Source organism: Drosophila simulans, chromosome X (genome assembly GCF_016746395.2).
Source record: "Drosophila simulans strain w501 chromosome X, Prin_Dsim_3.1, whole genome shotgun sequence".
Classification (NCBI taxonomy): domain Eukaryota; kingdom Metazoa; phylum Arthropoda; class Insecta; order Diptera; family Drosophilidae; genus Drosophila; species Drosophila simulans.
Window position 1 is genome coordinate 3773802 of NC_052525.2, and position 21369 is coordinate 3795170.

A 21369-nucleotide genomic window follows, 5' to 3' on the forward strand; every position below is an offset into this window, starting at 1 on the left:
TGCTAGTTTTCCGATTGACCAGCATGGAATACTTTTGGTTGCCACCTCGAGCACTCAAAGTGCCGACGAAGGGCAGGAAAAAAAGAAATTGCTGGGGAAAAGGGTTCCCGGGTCCGGTTTTTGGTTTGTGTTTAGCCCGTGTGAGCCGCAAAAATATTTGCATAGTTACCTTTAATGTGGTTCGGTTTGGGATGGTTCAGGTCGGTTCAGAGTTCACAGCTCACAGTTTGCAGTTCGCAGACTCGATGCAAAGTTCTTCGAAAACAAACGAACAAAAGTTTTCTTTGCATAAACACACACACACACACAGTTGCACAACAACTCGTACATGCTGGCATGTAATTTAAAATGAAAAATTCTATTCTTTTGACGCAATCACAAACACACACATGCAGACGCACACAACCACCCACACATACATACGTCAGCGAGCATTGATTTCATTTGCATAAATAAGGAGAAAGGCGGTCTGGAGGGGGGAGGGGGGAATGGTCGTGGCGAAGGCGGGATCTGTGGCGGATTGGGGCCAAAGCGAAGGTCCTCTGTGCCGCCGATAACGTGGGGCAAACGAAACTATTGCCTACTTACGGGCGTCGAACGAAAACAGTCGCCCACCCGCACAGTGGGACAAAATGCGTGGTGAACAGCTGAAAATAATTTGATAATTTAAATTGAAATTATGAAGCAATGAATTTGATTTACATCACAAATCGACTGCCATGAAAGAGAACTTTTTTTTTGATTCTTCTCTCAACTCACGCATATTCATTTTATACATATGATTGAGTCCCCATTAAGTGTGTGAAATAAGCTCGTCCACGGTGCCACGTACTGTCACTCCGCCACTCCGCCACCCGGAACCCATTCCCCTTCCCGTTCCAATTCCCCTTCCCCAACCCCTGCCCCATCCGCACCCACCATGCGTACGCCGAAGGGCGGCGGCAGTCAAAAATCGCATAAATTAAAAAACTGCACACACTCACGCACAGACATGCGACGGATGGGGGGTGGTGGGAGGCAATGGCAACCCTTTGTGCCAACTCCCCCTGCCCCCCTGCTCCCGGTCCCCTTGCCCAGCTGTCGCTCACCACCAAGGAAGTAATAAAGTATCTCGAAAGTAACTTATTAACCATGCTGACAACGCTGCCAGCGAAGCTCCTGGAGCTCCAGACACACAGCGAGCTTCGGGATACCAGGACTGCCAGGATCTGTCTGTGCACCACACGCATACACACACTCGCATTCCACCGCTGTGGAAGAGGGGTGCCTCGTAGTCATGTTTCATGTTTGCTAATTGCAAGTCGATTTTTCATTTCGCATTTCTCTCCAGAGTGTCGTAGTGGACCAGGGACCTGGACCTCAACCTGAAGCCAAACCTGAATCCCCATCAGAACCTGAGGTCCGCAGCATGCACTGGGAAAAAGGCGGGGCTAGTGCTAGTTGAATCTTCTTTTTGAATGTGATCAGTGTTGTTTCTTGGGTATTTACCACAATATATGTACCTTTATAAAATTGGATATGATTTCTGGATTGCATAATCTCCTTCAGAATATATGCAATTTTATTAACAAATACTCATTGCAATTTTCTTTTTTAGTGCCATAAAAGGAGCTGGACAAGGAACTGATTGAGTCTGTGGAAATTGTTGAGGTTTCCGCTGACCCACTCAACGCCGGAACCACATCATCCCGGAAGGGACTCACTCAAAAAGGCAAAAATATTTAATTTAAAGCAGCATAAAAACAAAGGCGACGGCGACGAAGAGGATGGGCAGGTGGGGTGAGTGTAGCCAGCAAATGGTTAATTTAATTACAAATTCTTTGCTTTCTTTTCCATTCGTATTAAATTTTCATGGGGTCCTGACATCAGCTTCCTGTGCGTGCGCGAGTGTGTGTGCCCATGTGGTAGTGGCTGTGCGTATGTGTATGCGAGGCACCTGCTGTCATTGCCGTCTTTGTGGCATTTTGGCCGCTTAAATACCCAGGGGACTTGAGAAAGAGCATCCACACACACACAATCACACACACACCCACTCAGCCCTTCACACGTACACGCACAGAGACACACACACGCTGATTGTCCTTTCAATGAAAAATAGCACTCATTAATGTTGCTCATTAGCAGGACCACGCATCCTGCTTCTTGACTCTGCCCTGCCAGTGACATTCCCTTACGAGTCTAAGGACCTTTGGCAATCCACCCCCTCTCCGCAGATGTCCTGCGACCACCTCCAGCCTCTTGGCCATTCAGCGAGTGTCAACTGGCAAATGATTTGCCATTATTTACTAATAAAACTCATCGAGTTTCGGGCCTCTTCTAATCGAATGTGTGCTCGGCACCACCCAACCACTTTGGCTTCTATGTCCTGGCAGGCGAAGGACTCTTAATTCGAAGCGACTCACACGTTTACGCTGGCAAATGACCTCAATCAACGCGGTCGAAGTATCTCAGCTGCGGGAAATTAGGGTACTTGACTTGTATAAGAACAAATCCTCAAAAAAAAGAGGAGAAATATCGAATCTCAATACCTTAGTAATTTAAAAAGCATTTAGATGCTCTCTGCAATTTCTAGTTCCCATCAAATTGCTGACAATGGCGCTGATCAACCAGTAAACAAATTGCGACCAAAACAATTCTTCCCCTTCTTTGGAACAGAAGTGAGTGTCATGTTCGTAAGAATAACATCACTTCCCGGTTCCATTTGTCTGATTATATATTTTTCTTTTTTTTTGTCCAAGCAACGACTTCGGTTGACCAGACGGGAGAGGGTGCGGTAATCTTTCATATCGATTCAATAGCCGGCTTCCGGTTCGATTCCGGTGCCTGTCAATCAGCAGAGGTCCCACATGGCTGACCGGAGGGCGGGGCTGAAGTCCCCGAGATCCTTTTGTTAACCCAGTGTCCTTACTTGGACTTTTGCCTGCCAGTCAAACTCTTTTCGGCTGCCCAATTCTTTGCATTTAATTTCGTTTATTCATTCGAACGACCACAAAATGACATTTGCATTTGGGCAGCAGCGGTCAGTGGCGAAACCCGCATCCAGAATCCCTAACCCAGGTCTCATGTGTTGGCCTCCGGGGATTTTCGTTGGCCCGGCATGGGTAAGGTCTCCGGGGTTGCGTAACAAATGAATGGCTCAGTTGCAAAAATTTGTTTTGACAACTGAAGACGCTCGCAGCAGGCCAAGTGCAAAATTTATAAAGCGCACAGTGCGAAACTATGAAATGTCCAGGCGGCATGGTGCGGATCGCAATGGATCGCCAGTGGAGTGGCATGGAGTGGAGGGCATGGAATGGAGTGTGTGTAATTAATTCTCTGCTGAGTCGACAAACGTAGGCCCAGCCAAAAAAGCACAATTAAGTGCACAACAAAAACAGGAGATTTTCTGGACGTGGCATGACCAACTACACTGGCTGCCAACCGAATTCCATGGCTTTTCCTCATTTCCAAGCACTATGCAAATATTATAAAAACTGCAACCTATCATTTTATGGCTTCTTTCGAGTGTAAGAATGCACGCTATATATTATATATTTCGAACTTTAATGTGCATGCCAATTTCATTTGGTTTTTGATAGCCTAAGGTCCAGTGTGCGAGTCAGCTAAACTGCAAATGGATAACTACTATTTTTCGGATGCTGTAACTGTGGCCCGTTGCCGGATATATATATATATGTATACGTAGTTCGAGGCCATCGTCATCGTCATCGTAGCCGTGGCCAAAAAGCAATTAGCAAAGTTTTCAGTCTCCAAAACACTCACTCCTCGCATGGAAGACGAACGAGGTGGGATGAGGCCAGGCATGGGCTTACGGCCAGTAAGGATGATGGGATAGAGAGGGGGAGCTGGCCATCCTAAGCCGACCATCATCAATCTGGTGCAGTTGCGCACCCAATCCGTGCCACCCCATTCCAGTTCCAGTTCCAAATAAACCCAATCTCCGCCTCGATCGGATTCCATTGCTCCAATGCTGTTGCACCTAACCATCAGATAGATGCCATGGACAGCGAAAAATTACCACATTAAATTCACTTGGAAAGGAAGCAAATCGCACATTATGGAAATCAAAATATACATATTTCGATCTATATTTATCATTTTTATGTATGTATATTCAATTAATTTTATATCGACATTGGTTTCGGCTTTTCTCGCTGTGCGACAGGCGCAATTATTCATGGGTAATCTAACCCAAAATGGGACGTTAATTACTGGCGCATGTCAGTGGCATTTGACTGGCCCCTGACCCCTGGAGTCCTGTGCCCCTCACCATCGCCATCACCCATCCTCCCTTTCGCCAATGTGTAACTGTGCTGTGTGGCGTGAATCGCACAAGTACGGCCAGCAATTTGCTTTTTTGTTCGACTGTAAACAGTACGGAATCCGTACGCCCAGGTCCCCAGAAGTCCGCTCTACGGCCATTTACCGGGTGATTAATTAAGCTGCAAGGACCTGCGAATGCAACTTTCTGCCGCTGACAACACCCAGGAAAGCGAGGTGGCGGCGATGGGGGGCCATTGAAGATTTCCGCAAAATATTCAACTTCGTAACGCAAGGGACGAGTTGACCCCATATCAATCATATTTTTTCTTAATTAAATATATCTTAATATGTATAATAGTGTGGGTCCGTTCAATGCGAACCCACATATAAACTGGCTCAAGTGGAATCGGAAATGTTTGAAATTTGAATCCCGTTCGAAATGAAAGATCCTTTGGAAAATAAAACAGTTTCATATACGTGTGTGCTCATACGCATGTATGATGCTCTATGAATATATAATAGTTCGTAGTGATGGTCGAAAGAAATTTTGTATATATGATTTAGGTCATGCGGATCGTCGAATACTTAAGTCGAATAAGTAAAATGCATGGATCCGGTGTAAAATTTTTAGATTAATCCTAGGCGTGCGGGGGAAGTTAAAAAAAAAAAAAAGAAATAAGAAAGAAAATATCCTTATGTATAATTAATGTATAGTTATGGCTAAGTTGTGTTGGCCTAGCTGTGGCCCAGCTTGTCCGCAATGAACTTGACGAAGTCGCTGCGGAACAGGATCTTTGGATTGTCCTCGGTGGCCAGCTCATCCACCTGGCGCAGGTCCGTCCACTTCCAGAGCAGGCGGCACGAGAAGCTAAACCGGAACGAGGCGAAGATCTCGTTGGCCTTCTCCAAGGGTATCTGATCACTGTAGTACGACTCCTTATTCCTCACGTTAAAGTAGTACAGCTGACCACGAGACCGCGAGTGGGCGGACACGTAATTTTTGGTCAGCTCGCAGAACATCATTATGCCGCCGGGCACAAAGAACTTGTTGTCGTCCAGCGCAATTCCGAATCTCTGCGAGTTGTCCTTTAGCACATAATGGCGCATGTTCGCAAAGAAACTGCCCATATCCTGCAGGCGAAAGAGGGGCTTGCTGCGCAGCGCTCCAAAAGTGCGCTCCTTGCGGTACGGCTTGTTTAGGCTCCTGGCAAACTTATCGCACATGCTCATGCGCTCGCGGTACGGACGTCTACGGATATCGATGCCGCCCAGGCAGATACCATCCATAATGTGCAGGGCAGCCATTCGCTGAATGGTCCTGCCCTCTCCGTAGAACTCGTACACAATCTGGCCGAAGAAGATCGAGCGCGGCTGCACCTCGAAGGCGGTCTCCACCAGCTCCCACTTCTTGTGCTCCGTGTAGCGCAGCAAATTGCCGCGGGACTTGCACAAAAACAGGCTGCATGCATTAATGTTCGTCTCCTCGCGCCCCACCGGCACAAAATACCAGTCCGCAACGTTGTTGATGGTCGAGTTGAGACTGGCCACGCCTCTCATTTCGGTGGCCGGCAAACTCAGCCAGCTGCGTTCGTTCGCCCAATTAGCAAGGAGTTCATCGAGCAGCCTGTCCGTTGGCTTGTTCTCCGGTGCCTGGCGCAGTTTATCCGGAAGTTTCCAGCGCTTCAGGCACTCCTGCCGCACCTCCGACTGCTTGGTCTCCTTCAGCTCCAGATTCTGGGCGAATGCTGCTATCTTGCGCAGGCCGACGATCTGTTTCTTGCCAATGGCGTTATTTGAATCGATAATGTAACGCAAAAAGTCCTCGTCCTCGGCCAGCTCGTTGGCATTAAAGATCTCCAGCACGTCGTTATCGTCCAGTTGCGATTCATCGGACAGCATCAGGTTGATCGTGTTCAGATAGGCTATGATGCCCGCCGTCTCCGCATCCGAACGTTTGTACTTGCAGACCAGGTAACGCTCCGAATTTGCCGGACGGCTGCTGTTTGGCTTGATGATGGCAATCTGTTGGAAGCACTGGTACATCAGATAGACCAGGCCCACACTGAACGGTGTGAACAGGTCGAACAACTTGCAAACGAAGCTGCCGTTCGGCCGCAGTATCTTCAGGGCGGTAAGGAACTGACAGAGGTACAGTTGCTTGGACAGGATCTCCTGGATGTTCTTCTGACCTTCCACTGAAAAGCCACCGTCGGCCATGGCAAAGTGAACGCCCTGGGGCGTATGCATGCGGATATACTCGTTCAGCGAATCCTGGTTGCTTTCATCGAAAATGTTGCCATCGTCCTTAACGCCGTAGAACGTGTCAAAGGACTCCGGTGAGGCAGCAAAGAACTTTTCCAGCTTAAAGTCGTTAGCGCCACGAAGCGTGAAGCCGAATCCTTTGGCCTCCCACGATTTCCGGTACAGAACGTACTCGGAGAAGCCGCCAGGACCTGTGTAACAACAGAAAGGAGATCAGGGTTATTACGTGTAAAACGAGTTTATTGAGAACGATCCAAATTTGGAAAGTAAAGCGAAACGCAATGTATTCACCTGCACACATGTCCGTGAAATAGAGGAGCTCATCGCGAGCCACCAGCGTCTGGCCATCGGGATCGCGGGGATTGGTGAACATGAAGTCGCACATGGAGTCGATGTTGGCCATCTTAACGGCGGCGCGGTTGAGAAAGATGGAGCTGCGGATCGTCTCGAACGGATTGCATCGGGATCTTGCCCGTCGTTTCTCGTTGTCGTTGAGATCATCGAATACGGTTTTGGCATTGAGGATGTGATGCAGGATGGCCGGATCGCAGTAGCGTGTCTCCCCGTCGAGGGTCACCTTCTTCTCACCGGTGACCACATGACCCATCAGCTGATCAAGAGTGTATGCCTCCGCACGGCTGCTAGGATTGTGGAGCCAAAGCACCGGTTCGGGTATCTCGAGCACCTCGCAGGCAGGATCCCACTGGCCAGCCGACGACTGGACAGTGTCCAGTTTGAGTCCGAAGCCACGGCGACCATCCTGCTGAACGGCGATGATGGGCTCCAGGCGACCCTGGTTGCTCTTTCCCAAACCCTTGTCATTCTCGTAGCCCATCTTCATCATCATTTCCATGGCCTTGTTCGAGTAGCTCTTCACCCATTCCCGCTTGATCTTCTTGGGCGTAGGCTCCGAGTTCTCATCGTCCGAAGGTTCGTCCATTTTGAAGGCCGCGATGGAATCTGATCTGTGCTCTGGGATTTTAGGCGGCTCGATGCTCGAGTTTGTGCAGCGTATTAATTGATTATATACAATAACAGTTATATCAGCTGGATGGATGGGACTTTTCTTTCAGTGGCGATTTATTTGTGTTTACAAAGATATGTGAGGAGCGACGGTTTGGAATCGTTGTGCACAGTCTTTTTATTACACTAGATCAGTGTTTTCCGATCCCGCACCCGGATCGGGCATCTAGATGGCTAAGACTGCGTTGTCAAGCGTGATTCAGATCTAAGCACATTTAGAATAACTTTTTGGTCTAATTTTCAGCTGCAGCTGATTCGATAGGTGGTGCGATATGTCCAGACAAATAACGCTTCGTGTAATCGATAACACATAGTTCTTGTGAACCTACGCTGAATGGCGATAAATACCGCAGCAAAAACGTGGTTAAATATACCGCAAATATATTCTCCGCGGGGAATTCGAAATTTCTTTAATTCCGAATTTATTATTTATTATAGCTTTCATTGCTATTGAAATTTTTTAAAAGGTTGTCATTTTCTCTCTAGTTCGAGCAGACGACACTTGGTCAAAGTAGTCTCTGAACTAGATCTCCACAGGGTAGTCACCCCTTTCTGTCATTACAACACATCTAGCTCGGTCCAGTTCACAAGGTTTGCTAAAATTCCTGGTCTGAAAATCCAAATTGAATATTGAATTATTAATATTCTACCAAAATGGACGGGCAGAATGTTGATGAAATGAACCCCAATCCGCTGTCGCGAAAACTAAAGTTCTCCGGTATTTGTAAGCTAACCGATGAGGAACTGTCGCATCTCTACAAGCTCGACGAGCTGACAGACGAGGAGCTGGTCTCCTTGGGCCTGGAGAGAGGCTCCCTGATCGATGACTATCGTCTTCTGCACGAGGTTTCGATGATGAGGAAATTGGAGAACGAAGCCGCAAAGCCCCCAAATCCCCCAGAGCCCCCAATGTCTGCAAGCCTCTCCGAGTGGGAGTTGCACGAACAGCTACAGCATATGGATTACATACCCAAGAAGGTATACAAATTTGAGTTGCTTAACAAGTTGGTCAAAGTCATGAGTATCGAGAAGGAGTCTGGGACCATCTTCAGCGAGGAGCAGTTGCGGCTCGACTTGAACTACATTGAGCTGAACAGCTTTTTTGTTCCGCCTCAGGAACTCTTGGGTCTCCGCCTGGAGTCCTTCTACAATTACCTGGACAACATGTTCGTCAGCGGCGATCGCAACAAAGCCCTCGAATTGGTGTTGCATGGCATCCGCCGTTTGAACAGGCGCCACAATTCGCAGGACAATCTTCAAGAATGTCTATATTTTTAAGTTAACATTCGCCAGGGGAAGCACAACAGCTCCCGGTGCATTATGATTGTAACAAATTTCAGATAAATCTTCGCATTCCCAGTTCAATTTGTTTCTCTACCAATAAGTAATAAATTTGCTAATAATGTTTGGGTTTTTGTGCAGAAAACTTCTCGTTTCTTGGCCAAAAATGGTCGCACTGCCAAAATAATGCGCATCTTGTGATTTTTCTGCTTTTGTACTGCTTATAACTGAACTAAACTAAACTAAAACTCGCATATTGGATAACACACACACAAAACGTGAGCACGGTTGGAGTTGTGGGCACCACCTACCCACCCTGCTTTTCCAACGACCCCTTTATCATTTCACCGGAACTGCAAATCTATTCAGAATGCATTATAATTTATTCCCTTAAATCTAACATTAAATAAATATTGCATTTGGCTGGACAAAGAAATGCAACTTACAAGCAATGAAACAATGTTACACCTGTTACATACTTTTCAACGTTTCAGTATACCCTTTTTACGGCATTCTGGTCAAGGGAGGCGCGAATTATTGCCACACAATCCGATCTCTCCCCCACACACCGTCATGTTGCTGAAACAAAGGTTGCGGATGCACCCGGGGACATATCGCTGCGTTGCAATCAGTGTTGCTAGCAACTAACTTCCAGATACATTTGCTGGTACTGGCGCACTTACAACCCAGTAGAAGGTTGGGAAAAGGAAATCACAGCAGCCTTCAGTAGACTTTAGTAGCCGTTGAGTTAGTCTTCCAGAAGGCAGTCAATAGTTCCAGGCACTCGAACAGCACAACCTCACTGCTCACACGTTTAAAAGTTTTAAAATAGCTGGCTTAAAATTCAAGTAAAGCACCAAAATATCCCGGCTTGTGTGTCGCCAACATGGAGGGGCGTACAAATGATAGATTGAATCAGATTCCAGCTGAAACTCCCGAACGCGGAACCATCGAATCTGGAGGAAAGTTGATACGGAACATACCCAACAAAGAGTACAAGTTTAAACTGCTTGAGCAGTTGGTCAATGAGATGCGTTTCCAGATGGAACCGGAAACCGTTTTCAAAAAACAGGAGTTTGCGGTTGATAAGGATTACCCCGGCGTATCCGACGAGGAGTCCGCCTATATGACGCCCATGCAGCACGTGTATCGCCGCCTGCAGTCGTTATTCTATCGTCTGGAGGAGATGTTCGTCGGCAGCGATCTCAACTTGGCCAACATGGCCATCGACGTGGTGTTCAACGGAATCAATCGCTTGCACAAGCGCCGTCTTGAGATATTCGCCAATTCGCAGAATGAATAATTCCACGCAATGTGAAGCCATATACAACGCGACGTTGCTGAAATGGACCAGAATGTTGTTTTAAACCAAATTCAAATCACATTTTAGCACTTGATTCATGCGCATTTGTGTTTAGTTCAATTACAAAATTCACTTAGAATTCACTAAACTAGGTTTTTAATGTAACATGAGTTTACAAAGTAAGGAACTTAAGATGGTGGCAAAAAAAAAGGGTTTTCAGTTTTCGATGGCTTTAGATCCAGTCGACGCTTGGAGGAGGCGACTGTGTGCTCTGCACATCGACCTACATCTTCTCGTAGGTCTCGCTGTACGGACAGGTGAGGCAGGTGTGGGTGTAAGTGTCCTCCTCCTCATCGTAGGTGTCCGGTCCGAACTCGTGCTCGTGAACTTCGTGCGTCTTCTTGGTGTAGATGCTGCTGCGCACCTCCATGCGCAGCTGCTTCATCTTCTTGTTGTACTTGCGCGCCTTGCCCTCCTCCCGCTTGTCCTCGCGCGCCTCGTGCTGGCGCACCAGCTCCTCTTCGCTGCCCCAGACCTCCAGGGCGCGCTGGTGGATCTGCAGATGCAGATACAGCTTCATCTCGCCCCAACGCACGTTGTGCGGATTCTTGCGGCTTATGTACCGCAGCTTGGGCTCCCGCTTGTCGAAGTCGCAGTCCTTCAGCAAGTACTCTGCCTTGGCCTCGGTGCGGGTAATCAGCGCGTAGCGCTCATCCTTGTCCCGGCACTTGTCGCACACCGAATGCCCAAAGTTGTTGAACAGATAGGAGTCGGCGAACACGTCACCGCACTCCAGGCACTCCTCGTACTGCACTGGTATGGCAATGGCGTCGTCCAGAATTGGCGGCGCCTCCTCCCCGGACTTATTGAGGCCCGCTGGTCCCTCGGCCGTGGGCAGAACAGGCTGTTCGAGCAGGAAGCCCCCGCCGGAGTCTATGTACTTGGTGCCCTGCACCTTGATCACAGAGCTTCCCTGGCTGAGAGCCGCTTCCGGATGGATGCCGCCCTCCTTGTTGCTGTCGGGGATTGGACGAACTACGGGTTAGGTATAATCACTCGGGAGTATTGGTTAATGGATAGCCTACCTGGCCAGCTCCTTGAATGGATGCGAAACCAACTTGGCCTCCCGCAATTTCTGCGCCTTGGCCTGGTTTCTTTCGATCCGCGCCTTTTGGGCATTGGTCAGCTTGGACTTCTTCTCCGCCGGCGGAGCAGCTTCGTTGGTAGAGACCTCCGCAGACATGGCGATTTCACAAGCTTTAGTTTTTTGTGCGCGCAACTTCTCAGAAAGTTTGTTTATAAAATGCTTCTTTTTGCCGATTTGTCATTCCACGGAAATTTGTTTGTTCAGTGCAGCCAGCTTTTACGCGGAGTAAATAACTGTTATTGGCGGAAAAGTTAAAATATGTGAAAAGAGTTTTTTTTGTACATATATATATATCAATGTCACACTTCTAATTCAACTCTAAAACGACTTTTTCGATTTGTAAGCACTCAATTTGTATGCTTTTAGTCTAAGTTATTTCATTTCTGGGCAGTACTATGGATGGGCGTTTGGTATTTTCGCCGCATCACGGTCACACTGGCGGATTTGTTTTTATTTTGGTCGCCATGCAAAGTAAACACCGCAAACTGCTGCTGCGCTGCCTCCTGGTGCTGCCCCTCATCCTCCTGGTGGACTACTGCGGCCTGCTGACCCACCTGCACGAGCTGGACTTCGAGCGGCACTTCCACTACCCGCTGGACGATGACACTGGATCTGTGTCCGCATCCTCTGGACTGGACAAGTTCGCCTACCTGCGAGTGCCCTCGTTCACGGCGGAGGTGACGGTTGACCAGCCTGCGCGGCTCACGCTGCTCATCAAGAGCGCCGTGGGCAATTCGCGGCGGCGGGAGGCCATTCGCCGGACTTGGGGCTACGAGAATCGATTCTCAGACGTCCATCTGCGTCGCGTGTTCCTGCTGGGCACGGCCGAGGATAGCGAAAAAGACGTGGCTTGGGAGTCCCGCGAGCATGGCGACATTCTGCAGGCGGACTTCACGGACGCCTACTTCAACAACACGCTGAAAACTATGCTAGGAATGCGCTGGGCTAGCGAGCAGTTCAATCGCAGCGAGTTCTATCTTTTCGTGGACGACGACTACTATGTTTCGGCCAAGAACGTGCTCAAGTTTCTGGGCAGGGGGCGTCGGAGCCACCAGCCGGAGTTGCTGTTCGCCGGGCACGTGTTTCAGACATCGCCGCTCCGCCACAAGTTCAGCAAGTGGTACGTTTCGCTGGAGGAATATCCCTTCGATCGGTGGCCACCGTACGTGACCGCCGGCGCGTTCATGCTGTCGCAGAAGGCACTGCGCCAGTTGTATGCTGCCAGCGTTCACCTGCCGCTCTTCCGGTTCGACGACGTCTACCTGGGCATCGTGGCCTTGAAAGCTGGCATTTCCCTTCAGCACTGCGACGACTTCCGCTTCCATCGGCCGTCGTACAAGGGTCCGGACAGCTATAGTTCGGTGATAGCCTCGCACGAGTTCGGCGATCCCGAGGAGATGACGCGGGTGTGGAACGAGTGCCGATCCGCCAACTACGCGTAGCAGCAAGAACAGGCTGCACTGAAGAGCGCTGCAGATTGTACATATATACGAACGAGACAGCACCTAAACAACAGCCTTATAAAGTGTATTAGGAGCAGTGGATGATACCTCAACCGTTCAGTGAGACTTTAAACCAGCAGCTGGTGCTAATAGTGCAAGATCGCAAGAGTAATTCATTCTAATTGTAAGCATAATGATAAAGCAGTTGATTCAATTCATATTTATAGAGATTATATGCAAATGTCGGATAACGTATGTTTGGGCTGATTCCTTTCAATGCAATAAATTGTTGATTAGCATAGGAAAGCGAATAAAAAACTTAAAATAAATTATTGTATTTCAGCGAATTTTAAAATTGGCGCGCTCACGCAAGGTTGTTGTATCAGCTATATGGGTTTGTGTCTCCGCTAGCGAGAATGCGCCAAATTCGCAGTGTGACTGTATTTCAGCGAAGTTTAAAATTGCCACGCTTAAGAGTGGTTGTTGCATCAGCTAGATGGTTCGTGTCTCCGCTAACAGAAAGGCGCCAAATTCTCAGTGTGACCATATACAAATACCACCAACAGGGCCCAGTGTGACCACGCAACCGCCCAGCAAAAACGTCGCAGCCACGCAAACGCGATAGTATCGCTGCCATATAAAAAGCGGCGCTCACCGCCGAGCGCCAGTATTAAATTTGTGACGTCGAGAGCTCCGCTTCGCGACCATCGAGGGCCCAGCTTCGCCAAGTGTACATACATAGAGACATACATCAGGCCGACCCCGCCAGCATCACAGCTTAGTAGTCCGCTTCGCCAATCCAAAAAAAAAAAACCAAATCAAGGTGAGTTTCATTTCCACTTGCAGATTGAAATTTTGATTTATGTCGATTTTCGTTAAGTTTGGGGGATCGCCGGTAATTTCGTTTTTGCCATTGTAAGAAGGGGCAGGGGTAATTGGGGAATCCTAACTGGTTTTTGTTGACTGCGCTTCTTCATTGATTGCGAAAATGGCAGCGGATTTGTTATAAATATTTATTGTGCTGGTCTAGTCCGTTACTTTTTGCTCTTTCTCCTCGTTTCCATTTCTTTTCTGCTACTTTGTAACTTTTTTCTGCAGCTGTTGAAGCGCTTTTGTCGTCGCCCCTATTGTTGACTATTATTTTTTGTTTTTTTTGTGTGGCTGAAACTTCAGATTTGCGCGTATGTGTGTGTGCTTGTGCCGGCCGGCATTTTTCACTTCTTTTTTTCTGCCGTCTGCTTGCCGGTGTGTGTATGCATGTGCATGTGCATATGTGTGCGTACTTGGGCGGGGCGCATGTGTTGTCGATGGCCAATATCCTCCCCCACAGTGAGCGGCACGAGAGAAGTGACACTATGTCCTGCAAATTAATTAATTCATTTAGTGCCTTGAGTATCGCAGACTTTGCAAATATAGCAGTAAGTAGTCCAGGGAACTTGGAATTTGAATTGTTAAAGAGGCGTTCGTGAAACTCTCGCTACTCCAAAGTAGAGCCATTTTTAAATCAACTAAGTGTGAGCACTTCTTGCTGGCGAATAGCAACGAAAAGTGAACTTGGAAAGATAGCCATATGTAGATATGCACATTTCACAAGGATGAAGTCACTATCTGTGCGACCTCGACTGTGCGATGTGTTTGCTGGCGAGTGGCGAATTGTGCTGGGCGTGGTGCTGTGTCACTTGGATATCCAATATCCAGCGATTTTGAAATTGAATATATGACTAAACGCAGCCGCCTGCATAAAATGTGTATATAATGTGCGGCACAACAATGTGCTTAAAATTCATTGCAAGTCGCCGATTGCGCCTCCCTTTCGCTCTGCCACCCCCATCTCATTCTCTCTCTCTCTGTCTATCACTTGCTACACATACACACTTGTGCATTTCTGCAGGAGTTGAGGGTGTAAATGCAAAGCGGACGTGTCTGTCATTTCTCATTTCCCCATCTCTCCGGCGCTCCAGCTCCTTTGCTTTCCGCTATCTCCACCCTTTCTTCTCGCCTCCTTTTTGCACTCCGTTCGTCGGCTGGTTGCCACGCATCAGCGGCTTTGACTCATTTTATTTTACATACATATGTATGTAAGTCTGTTATGTACGTATATACGTGCAAATGTGCATATTCATATTCTTATTCCCAACAAATTTCAGTGTCTTTTGTTTTTAACGGTCCCTTGGCGCCGTCTCACTCACACCCTCGAAAAGAGCCAAAAGATTTACATATGTTGATATGTGTGTATATCTGTTAGGGAATTAACCAAAACAGGAAGAAAGAAAGCAGAAGAAAAGCTTACAAAGTCGGGCGAAGAAAAAGCACAGCTGCGTGGGCAACGATAAATTCACCAACAAACATATGAACATACGTACATATCTATGTTTGTATGTATGCAATGTGCGGTGATTCATCGGCGGCTTTTAAGCGGGACGACCATATTTCGAATTTCGAAGTTGGAAGTTGATTCACGGCGAACTTCATTGCCCCCACCTCCGTGAAAATCACCTCCTCGTCGCCCCGAGTCGCCATCGCTCCCACTTTGTATGTATGCGACGTTGTTGTTGTTGTTGTTGGCCTCTCCTTTGTTCGGTGCAAGGAGCTGACTAATAAGAAACTCGTCGTTTACACGATGACCAATTAATCGAACTTCAGACGGAGCGATCTAAAACACCATGTCTACAAATAGGAATATACAAGTTTATGCATTTGAAGCGATCACAACTGATAAATGTTGTAAAGCTTTGGACGTTCAGTTACCGCAATCAAACATAGTTTCCCAATGAGTTTACATATTGAAAAGAATGTGCAAACATCATTTCTGGAGCAGATATTCTTTATTGTTCAGTTGCCGTTTTCTAATTATTGGCTCACCGCTGTTATTTTGGTCCCGATAAAGAATTGTGAGCAATTCACAGCAGAATTATCAGAACAAAGATTAGCGGGCCAAATAATGTTGAATTAATCATCATCAGTTGCTGCAAATCAATTGATTTTTGGATTAGTCAGAGGAGTAAGGAATATTTGTGGGATTGCAGCAAGTCGGGCCTAGATTCGTGATAAAAGTGCTGCATGAACCGAGCGGACCGAGCGATCCGCTTTTGCGCCGGGGGAAGTGGAAGTGGGGAGAGCGGGAAAATCGTCGGCCGTTAGTCAGTTAGTCAATCAACGTGATTGGCCAGCCGCTTGAGGCGCAGCTTTCCGACCATTTATGGCCATAAATGTGCAAATAAATAAATATAGATTCGCGATGCCTTTTCTCCGCTTCTCTGCTTCTTCTCCGTTTTGCTTTTGGTGCGGTCGCTGCCCTTGTACCGATTGCATTTCAGCGCAGCTGTTCAATCGAATGCAATGCAGTCCCAATCCGACTGATGACTTGATACCAATAAGATATCGGTGCACAAAGAGGATTCATTGTCCGGCGCAACTCTGATTGGAACTCGGGGGCATGCTATGTGGCACGCACACTCGAATTTCGCAACTAAAAATAAACGTGATAAAATGCAGTTTAACCGCTCGACCAAGTACACATGTCTTCTGATAAGAATGCCAGTGCTAAAAACAAAGGCCAAGAACGGCAGCAAAGCGAATTGGAGTCTTAATCTGTTTCCAGTTGGAAAGGTTCGCTGAACTCCTCGTTCTCTCCGCTCCGGACCGCTTCCTCTTTCTTTCTCCCTGCTTGTGATAGGAACACACACTAGCATGACTCGTCCTTGCTGCGCCTGTGTGTGTGTGCGTGCCTTTGAGTCATCGTTATCGCCCCACATTTCTCCATATGGCTATCGCTTAAGAAATCAACGGTCAACAAAGAGATATTACGTTTCTGTTTAAAGAAAATGAATTATTTATTAAGGCGCAACACAGTATCAACAAAAGCAAACAGTGAAGAACAACAAATTGTCAATCGGAAAGTTGGCTTCCTCTTACTCACCAATAACATCGATATCCTCTTCCGGCTTGGCTCCAATTGGATTTGTTGTTTCTAACTTGAAATGTTTACATGGGAAATTCGTTTGCTTTTCAATTGTTAATAAGCTAACAAAAAGGCGAGCCAAGCCAAACAGTAACTGTAACAGTAACTTTTTGTATGCTTCGTTTGTTGTAGTCTTTAAATTCCTTTTTCCCATGTACTATTAATTTAGTATCAATATTCTTTATAATTTTGTGCCTAAGACTTTGCTATCTAAGGTGAAACCACTATCATAATTCCCATATCAATTGGGTGTGTCAGCAAACTGAAACGAAGATCTTAACTAGTGATCGATCAGCAATTAAAGCTACAAGAAAAAGAAATGATCCCAATGAATAGATACGTTTACTATCAAGGCAAGTAATTTGAAATTCATCAAACAACTTTGTGTTTAGATGGCCGCCCCAGCACCAGCACTCAAGGATCTACCCAAGGTGGCCGAGAACCTGAAAAGCCAGTTGGAGGGATTCAACCAGGACAAACTGAAGAACGCCAGCACCCAGGAGAAGATCATTCTTCCCACCGCCGAAGGTGAGTAGGCTATTGTTGGTTGGTAAAAGGCCGAAACCGTGAACACCGAAGTCTAATCCCCTTGACTCACAGATGTGGCTGCCGAGAAGACCCAGCAGTCGATCTTCGAGGGCATCACCGCCTTCAATCAGAACAACTTGAAGCACACGGAGACCAACGAGAAGAACCCGTTGCCCGATAAGGAAGGTGCGTTCATTGTAGGCCATCTAGTATGTGGCATATTGTACATACATATGGTCTGGCCATAAAAGGCAGCCTGCCTTAGATGGCCAATGCAGGCTCTGTAATTGTGTTGTTATTTCTCTATTTCTCAACCTCAAATTGCAGCCATCGAGCAGGAGAAGGAGAAGAATCAGTTCATCGCCGGCATCGAGAACTTTGATGCGAAAAAGTTGAAGCACACCGAGACCAACGAGAAGAACGTGCTGCCCACCAAGGAGGTGATCGAGGCCGAGAAGCAGGCTTAAAATGGGGGCTCCAATGTGGTCCACTCCGATCCGAGATCTGAGATCCGATCCGATCTGATCCTCAGTCACCCCATCTCTCTTTTTCGACTCGCCGCATCTCACTCTTTATACGTATAAAGCTATTCCCTCTCATTTTTCAAATGCTACCAAGTTATTCGAACCGCTGCGCATGCGCGTGATAGCAAAAGTATTTTACTATTATCGTATTTCGGTTGTCCGTTTTTTTTTTTGCAATATTTTTACATATATATATATTTTTTGTATTAACAAGCAAGATAGCCAGTCTCATTCCTACAGCGTAATTAACATAAAATAAACATTCGTCTATCCCATATATATTTGTGCATAAATGTTTCCAAAACACACGACAAACACACACATCATCATCAGAAGAAGAATAAAACGCAGATACAAAGCAATACGACAGCCAACTCACTCAAGAACATTTACACAAGAAAAGACAGCAAATATATGAGAAATACTTTTTAAAAGACACGCAAAACGTATGAAGCGTATAAAACAGAAAAACAAAAAGAAATACGGTAGAAAAGCATCTATATAAAGAGTATGTGTAATTTTTTAATGAACTTTTTTTTATATACTTTACATACGATATATTTATACTGGGAAAAATAAAAACATAAATGTAACATTTTATAACAAAAACGTACTAAAACTGCACCGACTTTTGCTCTCTCCGGGTCCGGAAAAACTCTCAAATAATAAAAGAAACACACGGTTGAAATTCGGGAAGTATAAACTCTTGATTCGTGGTAAATATGCTTACATATGCTTTTGCTTAAATGCTAGATGTCATAGGTACTCGCGACAAACACTAACTTTTGGTGGCCACCACTTCGGTGTCCATAGGTGTGCCTGTTGTCTCGGCGGCCACTGGGACATCAACAGCGCCACTGCCAGAGGATGTGAACTCCGTGGCGGAACCATCGACGGAGGAATCGGCTTCGGCCTCGGCACTCTTGCCGGCTTCAGCGTCCGCTGCAGCAGCAGCCGCCACTCTCGCGTCCTCGTACTTATTGGTCTCAAACTTGCTGAGATCAGCGCCCAGCAGGCGGAGAATGTGGATGGTCTCGTCCTTTTGGACATAGGCGCGCAGACTGGAGGTGCCGCGCCAGCCCACAGTGTACAACGTGAACCGCTGGTCCACGTACTTAAGTATGCAGCTGCCCACACCTGAAATGGAACACCATTATTAGCCCACCGTCAGAGCATAGGAACCGGTCGAACTTACCCAACTCCTTGCAGCGCTCCTGGGTTTCTTTCTTTAGTTCGTGAGTCGACGGCGGCTGCGTGGGATCAGTGCAATTGAGCATCAACACCAGGTCCTCCCGCTCCACCTGGATTCTCCTGCTGGCGCCCATGAAGGCATTGGAGGTCTGGAGGCCCTCCTGGGCCAATCGGAAGGGATGCACCGTGTGCCGGTTCTCGCAGCGCACGAATGTCTTAACGCCCGTGTTGATGATCTTGATGCGGTTTTCGTTGTTGAGCACCAAATCGCGGATGGGGTCAGAGCAGTAATAGATGTTCTTCTTTTTCTCCGTGATACAGCGAGTTAGGAGACATCGTTGACTAAGGGATTCGTCCAGCTGGTAGAACTCCTTGATCGCCTCGTAGTCAGGGTCATTTTCGCCGAAGAAGACATAAGGATCTTCCTTGTAGCCATGCAGACGTCGCTTCTTTCGCTGCGGTCCCCACGGAACGGACTTCTCCTCGATGGGCTTTCCATTCTCGTCCACTTGCGGCTCAGCTGCAGGCTGCTTGGCCGTCTCGTTCAGCTGCACCACCTCCACCACATCGTTCTTTTCGAAGCTTAGCTGACGACGCTTCTCCAACACGGCTACAAAGAAGCCGCCGCTGTCCTGGAGATGCGGCAATACGCGGAGGCACTTCTCCAGCCCAATCTTGGCCATCTCGTCAGCCGGCAGAGGGAACATACCGGGCCGTATAATGGTATGCAGGCTTTCAGGCACCTCCTCGAAGCGGGTAAAGATCTGGTCCACCTCCTTGGTGGCCAGCTTCCAGTCGGTCATGCCTGGCTTGTACTTAAGACCTGGCACCAGGTGCCCCGCATCCACCAGCTCCAATGCACCGTCGGCGTCCTTGATGATCCGCTGCAGCACCGCCTCGTTCTCGATGGGATTCAGTGAGCAGGTGGAGTACACCAGCCGACCGCCAACCTCCAGCATCTCAGCGCCACGACGTACGATGCGGTATTGAATGCCGTGGAGGTTGTAGGCCTGTGCCAGGTTCCACTTAAGCCAAATGTCTGGATTCTTGCGCAGTGTGCCGTCGCCGGAGCAAGGTACATCGCACAGGATCTTATCGAACTTAAGGATCGCCTTTGAGCCGTCCGGCTTCGTGGTCAGGAGATTGGGAAAGGCACTGCTGTCGTGGTTGGTCACCAACAGGCAGGGCGAGTTTAGGCGCTTGGCTTGGTGAACCAGCATGTAGCAGCGGTTGTTGTCCACATCGTTGGCCAGCACAAAGCCGGGCGGAATCTTGTGTTCTTCGGGAGCAGCGTGCAGAGCCTCAATGAGCTGGGCTGTCTTCGAACCTGGCGCAGCACACATGTCCAGAACTTTGTCCGTGGGTTGCACATCCAGGACAATTGGCGGGATCATGGATACGGCCTCCTGCCTGCTGATGCCGCCCGCCGTGGTCTCCACAATTAAGAAGTTGTGCAGCCGGTAGAGCGGCTCCGAGCGTCGAATGTCCTTGCGGGTGAGGTGCAGCTGGTAAGCCAGCCCGTTTGGATACCAGGGCAGGCACAGCGGCCGTTCCACATCCTCGGGCGCCTTCTGGTGAAGCTCGGCCACCGCCCTCACATACTCGGTGAATAGCTGCGTCTCAATAATGGAGAGCAGGGCTTTGGCCTCGTCCCTAAAGCCTGTCACACGGAAAGTAGTGGGCAGGTTGTCCCTGATGGACGCAAGGAACTGCGTCCACTCCTCCTCGGTGGCGCAGATCTTCTGCAGTTGGTAGTACTTGATGAAGAAGGCATTATCCCTTTTGATCTCCTCATACGGCAGCGCCTGATTATCAGGACGATTGGAACCCTTTACGACAGAAAGTATATTTAACAATAGAATCTAAAAACGTGGAATGTTTCTTTTTTCAAATTGAGGTGACTCACATTCTCCCGCTTTTGACGTTTGCGAGCAGCGAAAACATTTTGCTTCCTGTTTCGACCCATTTATCAATATCAAGACCAAGTTATTAAGTCCGCCGAATACGTTTAAAAAGAACTAAGCAAGCGTTTTTATATTTCTAAACGAAACGAACAATTAAAACGTGTTCGCCGGCTAACTGGCAACACTGGCGCGCGAGAGTCGCCGGACATTTAGTGTTTGGAAGGGAAGGTGAAATATGCTTCTAAAGAAGTGAAATTTAATTGAAAGGGAATTACTTTTTACAGTACTTGTTTTTCGTGCCGAAAGAGTGGTGCATTGAAACGTTAACTTTGCTTGCATGGCTTACATTTTTAGCCCCAAAATCAAGATCTGGTTTCCCAACTATCGATAAGCAAAGTCAAACAACTTAATTCAGTTGTCAAGAAACTCGAGTAATCTGTTAGTTTATATAAGGAAATCTACATATTTTGTTGTTTACATTTTCTTATTATTTTAAGATCTTTTTTTATATAGCTATTAATAGCCAGATTTGACCCGAAT

General features: G+C 47.6%; 6 protein-coding genes across 6 annotated transcripts; 3 read left to right on the top strand and 3 right to left on the bottom strand.

Annotated features, from left to right (window-relative positions):
* Positions 1-4737: 4737 nt before the first annotated feature.
* On the bottom strand, positions 4738-7861 carry LOC6725061 (cap-specific mRNA (nucleoside-2'-O-)-methyltransferase 1). Its single transcript, XM_016173002.3, has 2 exons — positions 6817-7861; positions 4738-6716 (listed from the first exon to the last, which is right to left on the bottom strand). Exons 1-2 carry the CDS (start codon positions 7463-7465, stop codon positions 4999-5001), a joined length of 2367 nt encoding a protein of 788 aa, XP_016038036.1. The 5' UTR covers positions 7466-7861; the 3' UTR covers positions 4738-4998.
* Positions 7862-8060: 199 nt separating this feature from the next.
* Positions 8061-10275, top strand: LOC27208119. The gene is given in 3 exon segments (XM_039296631.2): positions 8061-8792; positions 8828-8907; positions 9590-10275. Coding segments are annotated over 3 exon segments (762 nt in total). The 5' UTR covers positions 8061-8202; the 3' UTR covers positions 9682-10275.
* Positions 10209-11604, bottom strand: LOC27207124 (DNA repair protein complementing XP-A cells homolog). The gene is made up of 2 exons (XM_016182862.3): positions 11218-11604; positions 10209-11148 (listed from the first exon to the last, which is right to left on the bottom strand). The coding sequence occupies exons 1-2, from the start codon at positions 11373-11375 to the stop codon at positions 10416-10418; spliced, it is 891 nt and encodes a 296-aa protein (XP_016038038.1). The 5' UTR covers positions 11376-11604; the 3' UTR covers positions 10209-10415.
* Positions 11605-11674: 70 nt separating this feature from the next.
* LOC6725062 (beta-1,3-galactosyltransferase brn) lies at positions 11675-13058 on the top strand. The gene is made up of 2 exons (XM_044923549.1): positions 11675-12731; positions 12765-13058. The coding sequence occupies exon 1, from the start codon at positions 11675-11677 to the stop codon at positions 12719-12721; it is 1047 nt and encodes a 348-aa protein (XP_044779484.1). The 3' UTR covers positions 12722-12731; positions 12765-13058.
* A 305-nt stretch (positions 13059-13363) lies between these two features.
* On the top strand, positions 13364-18011 carry LOC6725063 (thymosin beta). The gene is made up of 4 exons (XM_016173389.3): positions 13364-13544; positions 17075-17210; positions 17283-17396; positions 17538-18011. Exons 2-4 carry the CDS (start codon positions 17075-17077, stop codon positions 17675-17677), a joined length of 390 nt encoding a protein of 129 aa, XP_016038042.1. The 5' UTR covers positions 13364-13544; the 3' UTR covers positions 17678-18011.
* On the bottom strand, positions 17884-21058 carry LOC6725064 (tRNA (cytosine(34)-C(5))-methyltransferase). The gene is made up of 3 exons (XM_002106056.4): positions 20832-21058; positions 18930-20754; positions 17884-18871 (listed from the first exon to the last, which is right to left on the bottom strand). The coding sequence occupies exons 1-3, from the start codon at positions 20889-20891 to the stop codon at positions 18513-18515; spliced, it is 2244 nt and encodes a 747-aa protein (XP_002106092.1). The 5' UTR covers positions 20892-21058; the 3' UTR covers positions 17884-18512.
* Between the last annotated feature and the right edge of the window lie 311 nt (positions 21059-21369).

What these genes read in the sequence shown, in the direction of transcription:
- LOC6725061 (XM_016173002.3), bottom strand. Translation starts at nt 7,465, where the DNA reads ATGGACGAACCTTCGGACGATGAGAACTCGGAGCCTACGCCCAAGAAG. An exon ending in TTTCACGGACATGTGTGCAG is followed by an intron (nt 6,717 to 6,816) that starts GTGAATACATTG and finishes GTTGTTACACAG; the next exon opens with GTCCTGGCGGCTTCTCCGAG.
- LOC27207124 (XM_016182862.3), bottom strand. Translation starts at nt 11,375, where the DNA reads ATGTCTGCGGAGGTCTCTACCAACGAAGCTGCTCCGCCGGCGGAGAAG. An exon ending in CCATTCAAGGAGCTGGCCAG is followed by an intron (nt 11,149 to 11,217) that starts GTAGGCTATCCA and finishes AATCCCCGACAG; the next exon opens with CAACAAGGAGGGCGGCATCC.
- LOC6725062 (XM_044923549.1), top strand. Translation starts at nt 11,675, where the DNA reads ATGGATGGGCGTTTGGTATTTTCGCCGCATCACGGTCACACTGGCGGA.
- LOC6725063 (XM_016173389.3), top strand. Translation starts at nt 17,075, where the DNA reads ATGGCCGCCCCAGCACCAGCACTCAAGGATCTACCCAAGGTGGCCGAG. An exon ending in CATTCTTCCCACCGCCGAAG is followed by an intron (nt 17,211 to 17,282) that starts GTGAGTAGGCTA and finishes CTTGACTCACAG; the next exon opens with ATGTGGCTGCCGAGAAGACC. An exon ending in CCCGTTGCCCGATAAGGAAG is followed by an intron (nt 17,397 to 17,537) that starts GTGCGTTCATTG and finishes CTCAAATTGCAG; the next exon opens with CCATCGAGCAGGAGAAGGAG.
- LOC6725064 (XM_002106056.4), bottom strand. Translation starts at nt 20,891, where the DNA reads ATGGGTCGAAACAGGAAGCAAAATGTTTTCGCTGCTCGCAAACGTCAA. An exon ending in AACGTCAAAAGCGGGAGAAT is followed by an intron (nt 20,755 to 20,831) that starts GTGAGTCACCTC and finishes TCTGTCGTAAAG; the next exon opens with GGTTCCAATCGTCCTGATAA. An exon ending in GGAGCGCTGCAAGGAGTTGG is followed by an intron (nt 18,872 to 18,929) that starts GTAAGTTCGACC and finishes GTTCCATTTCAG; the next exon opens with GTGTGGGCAGCTGCATACTT.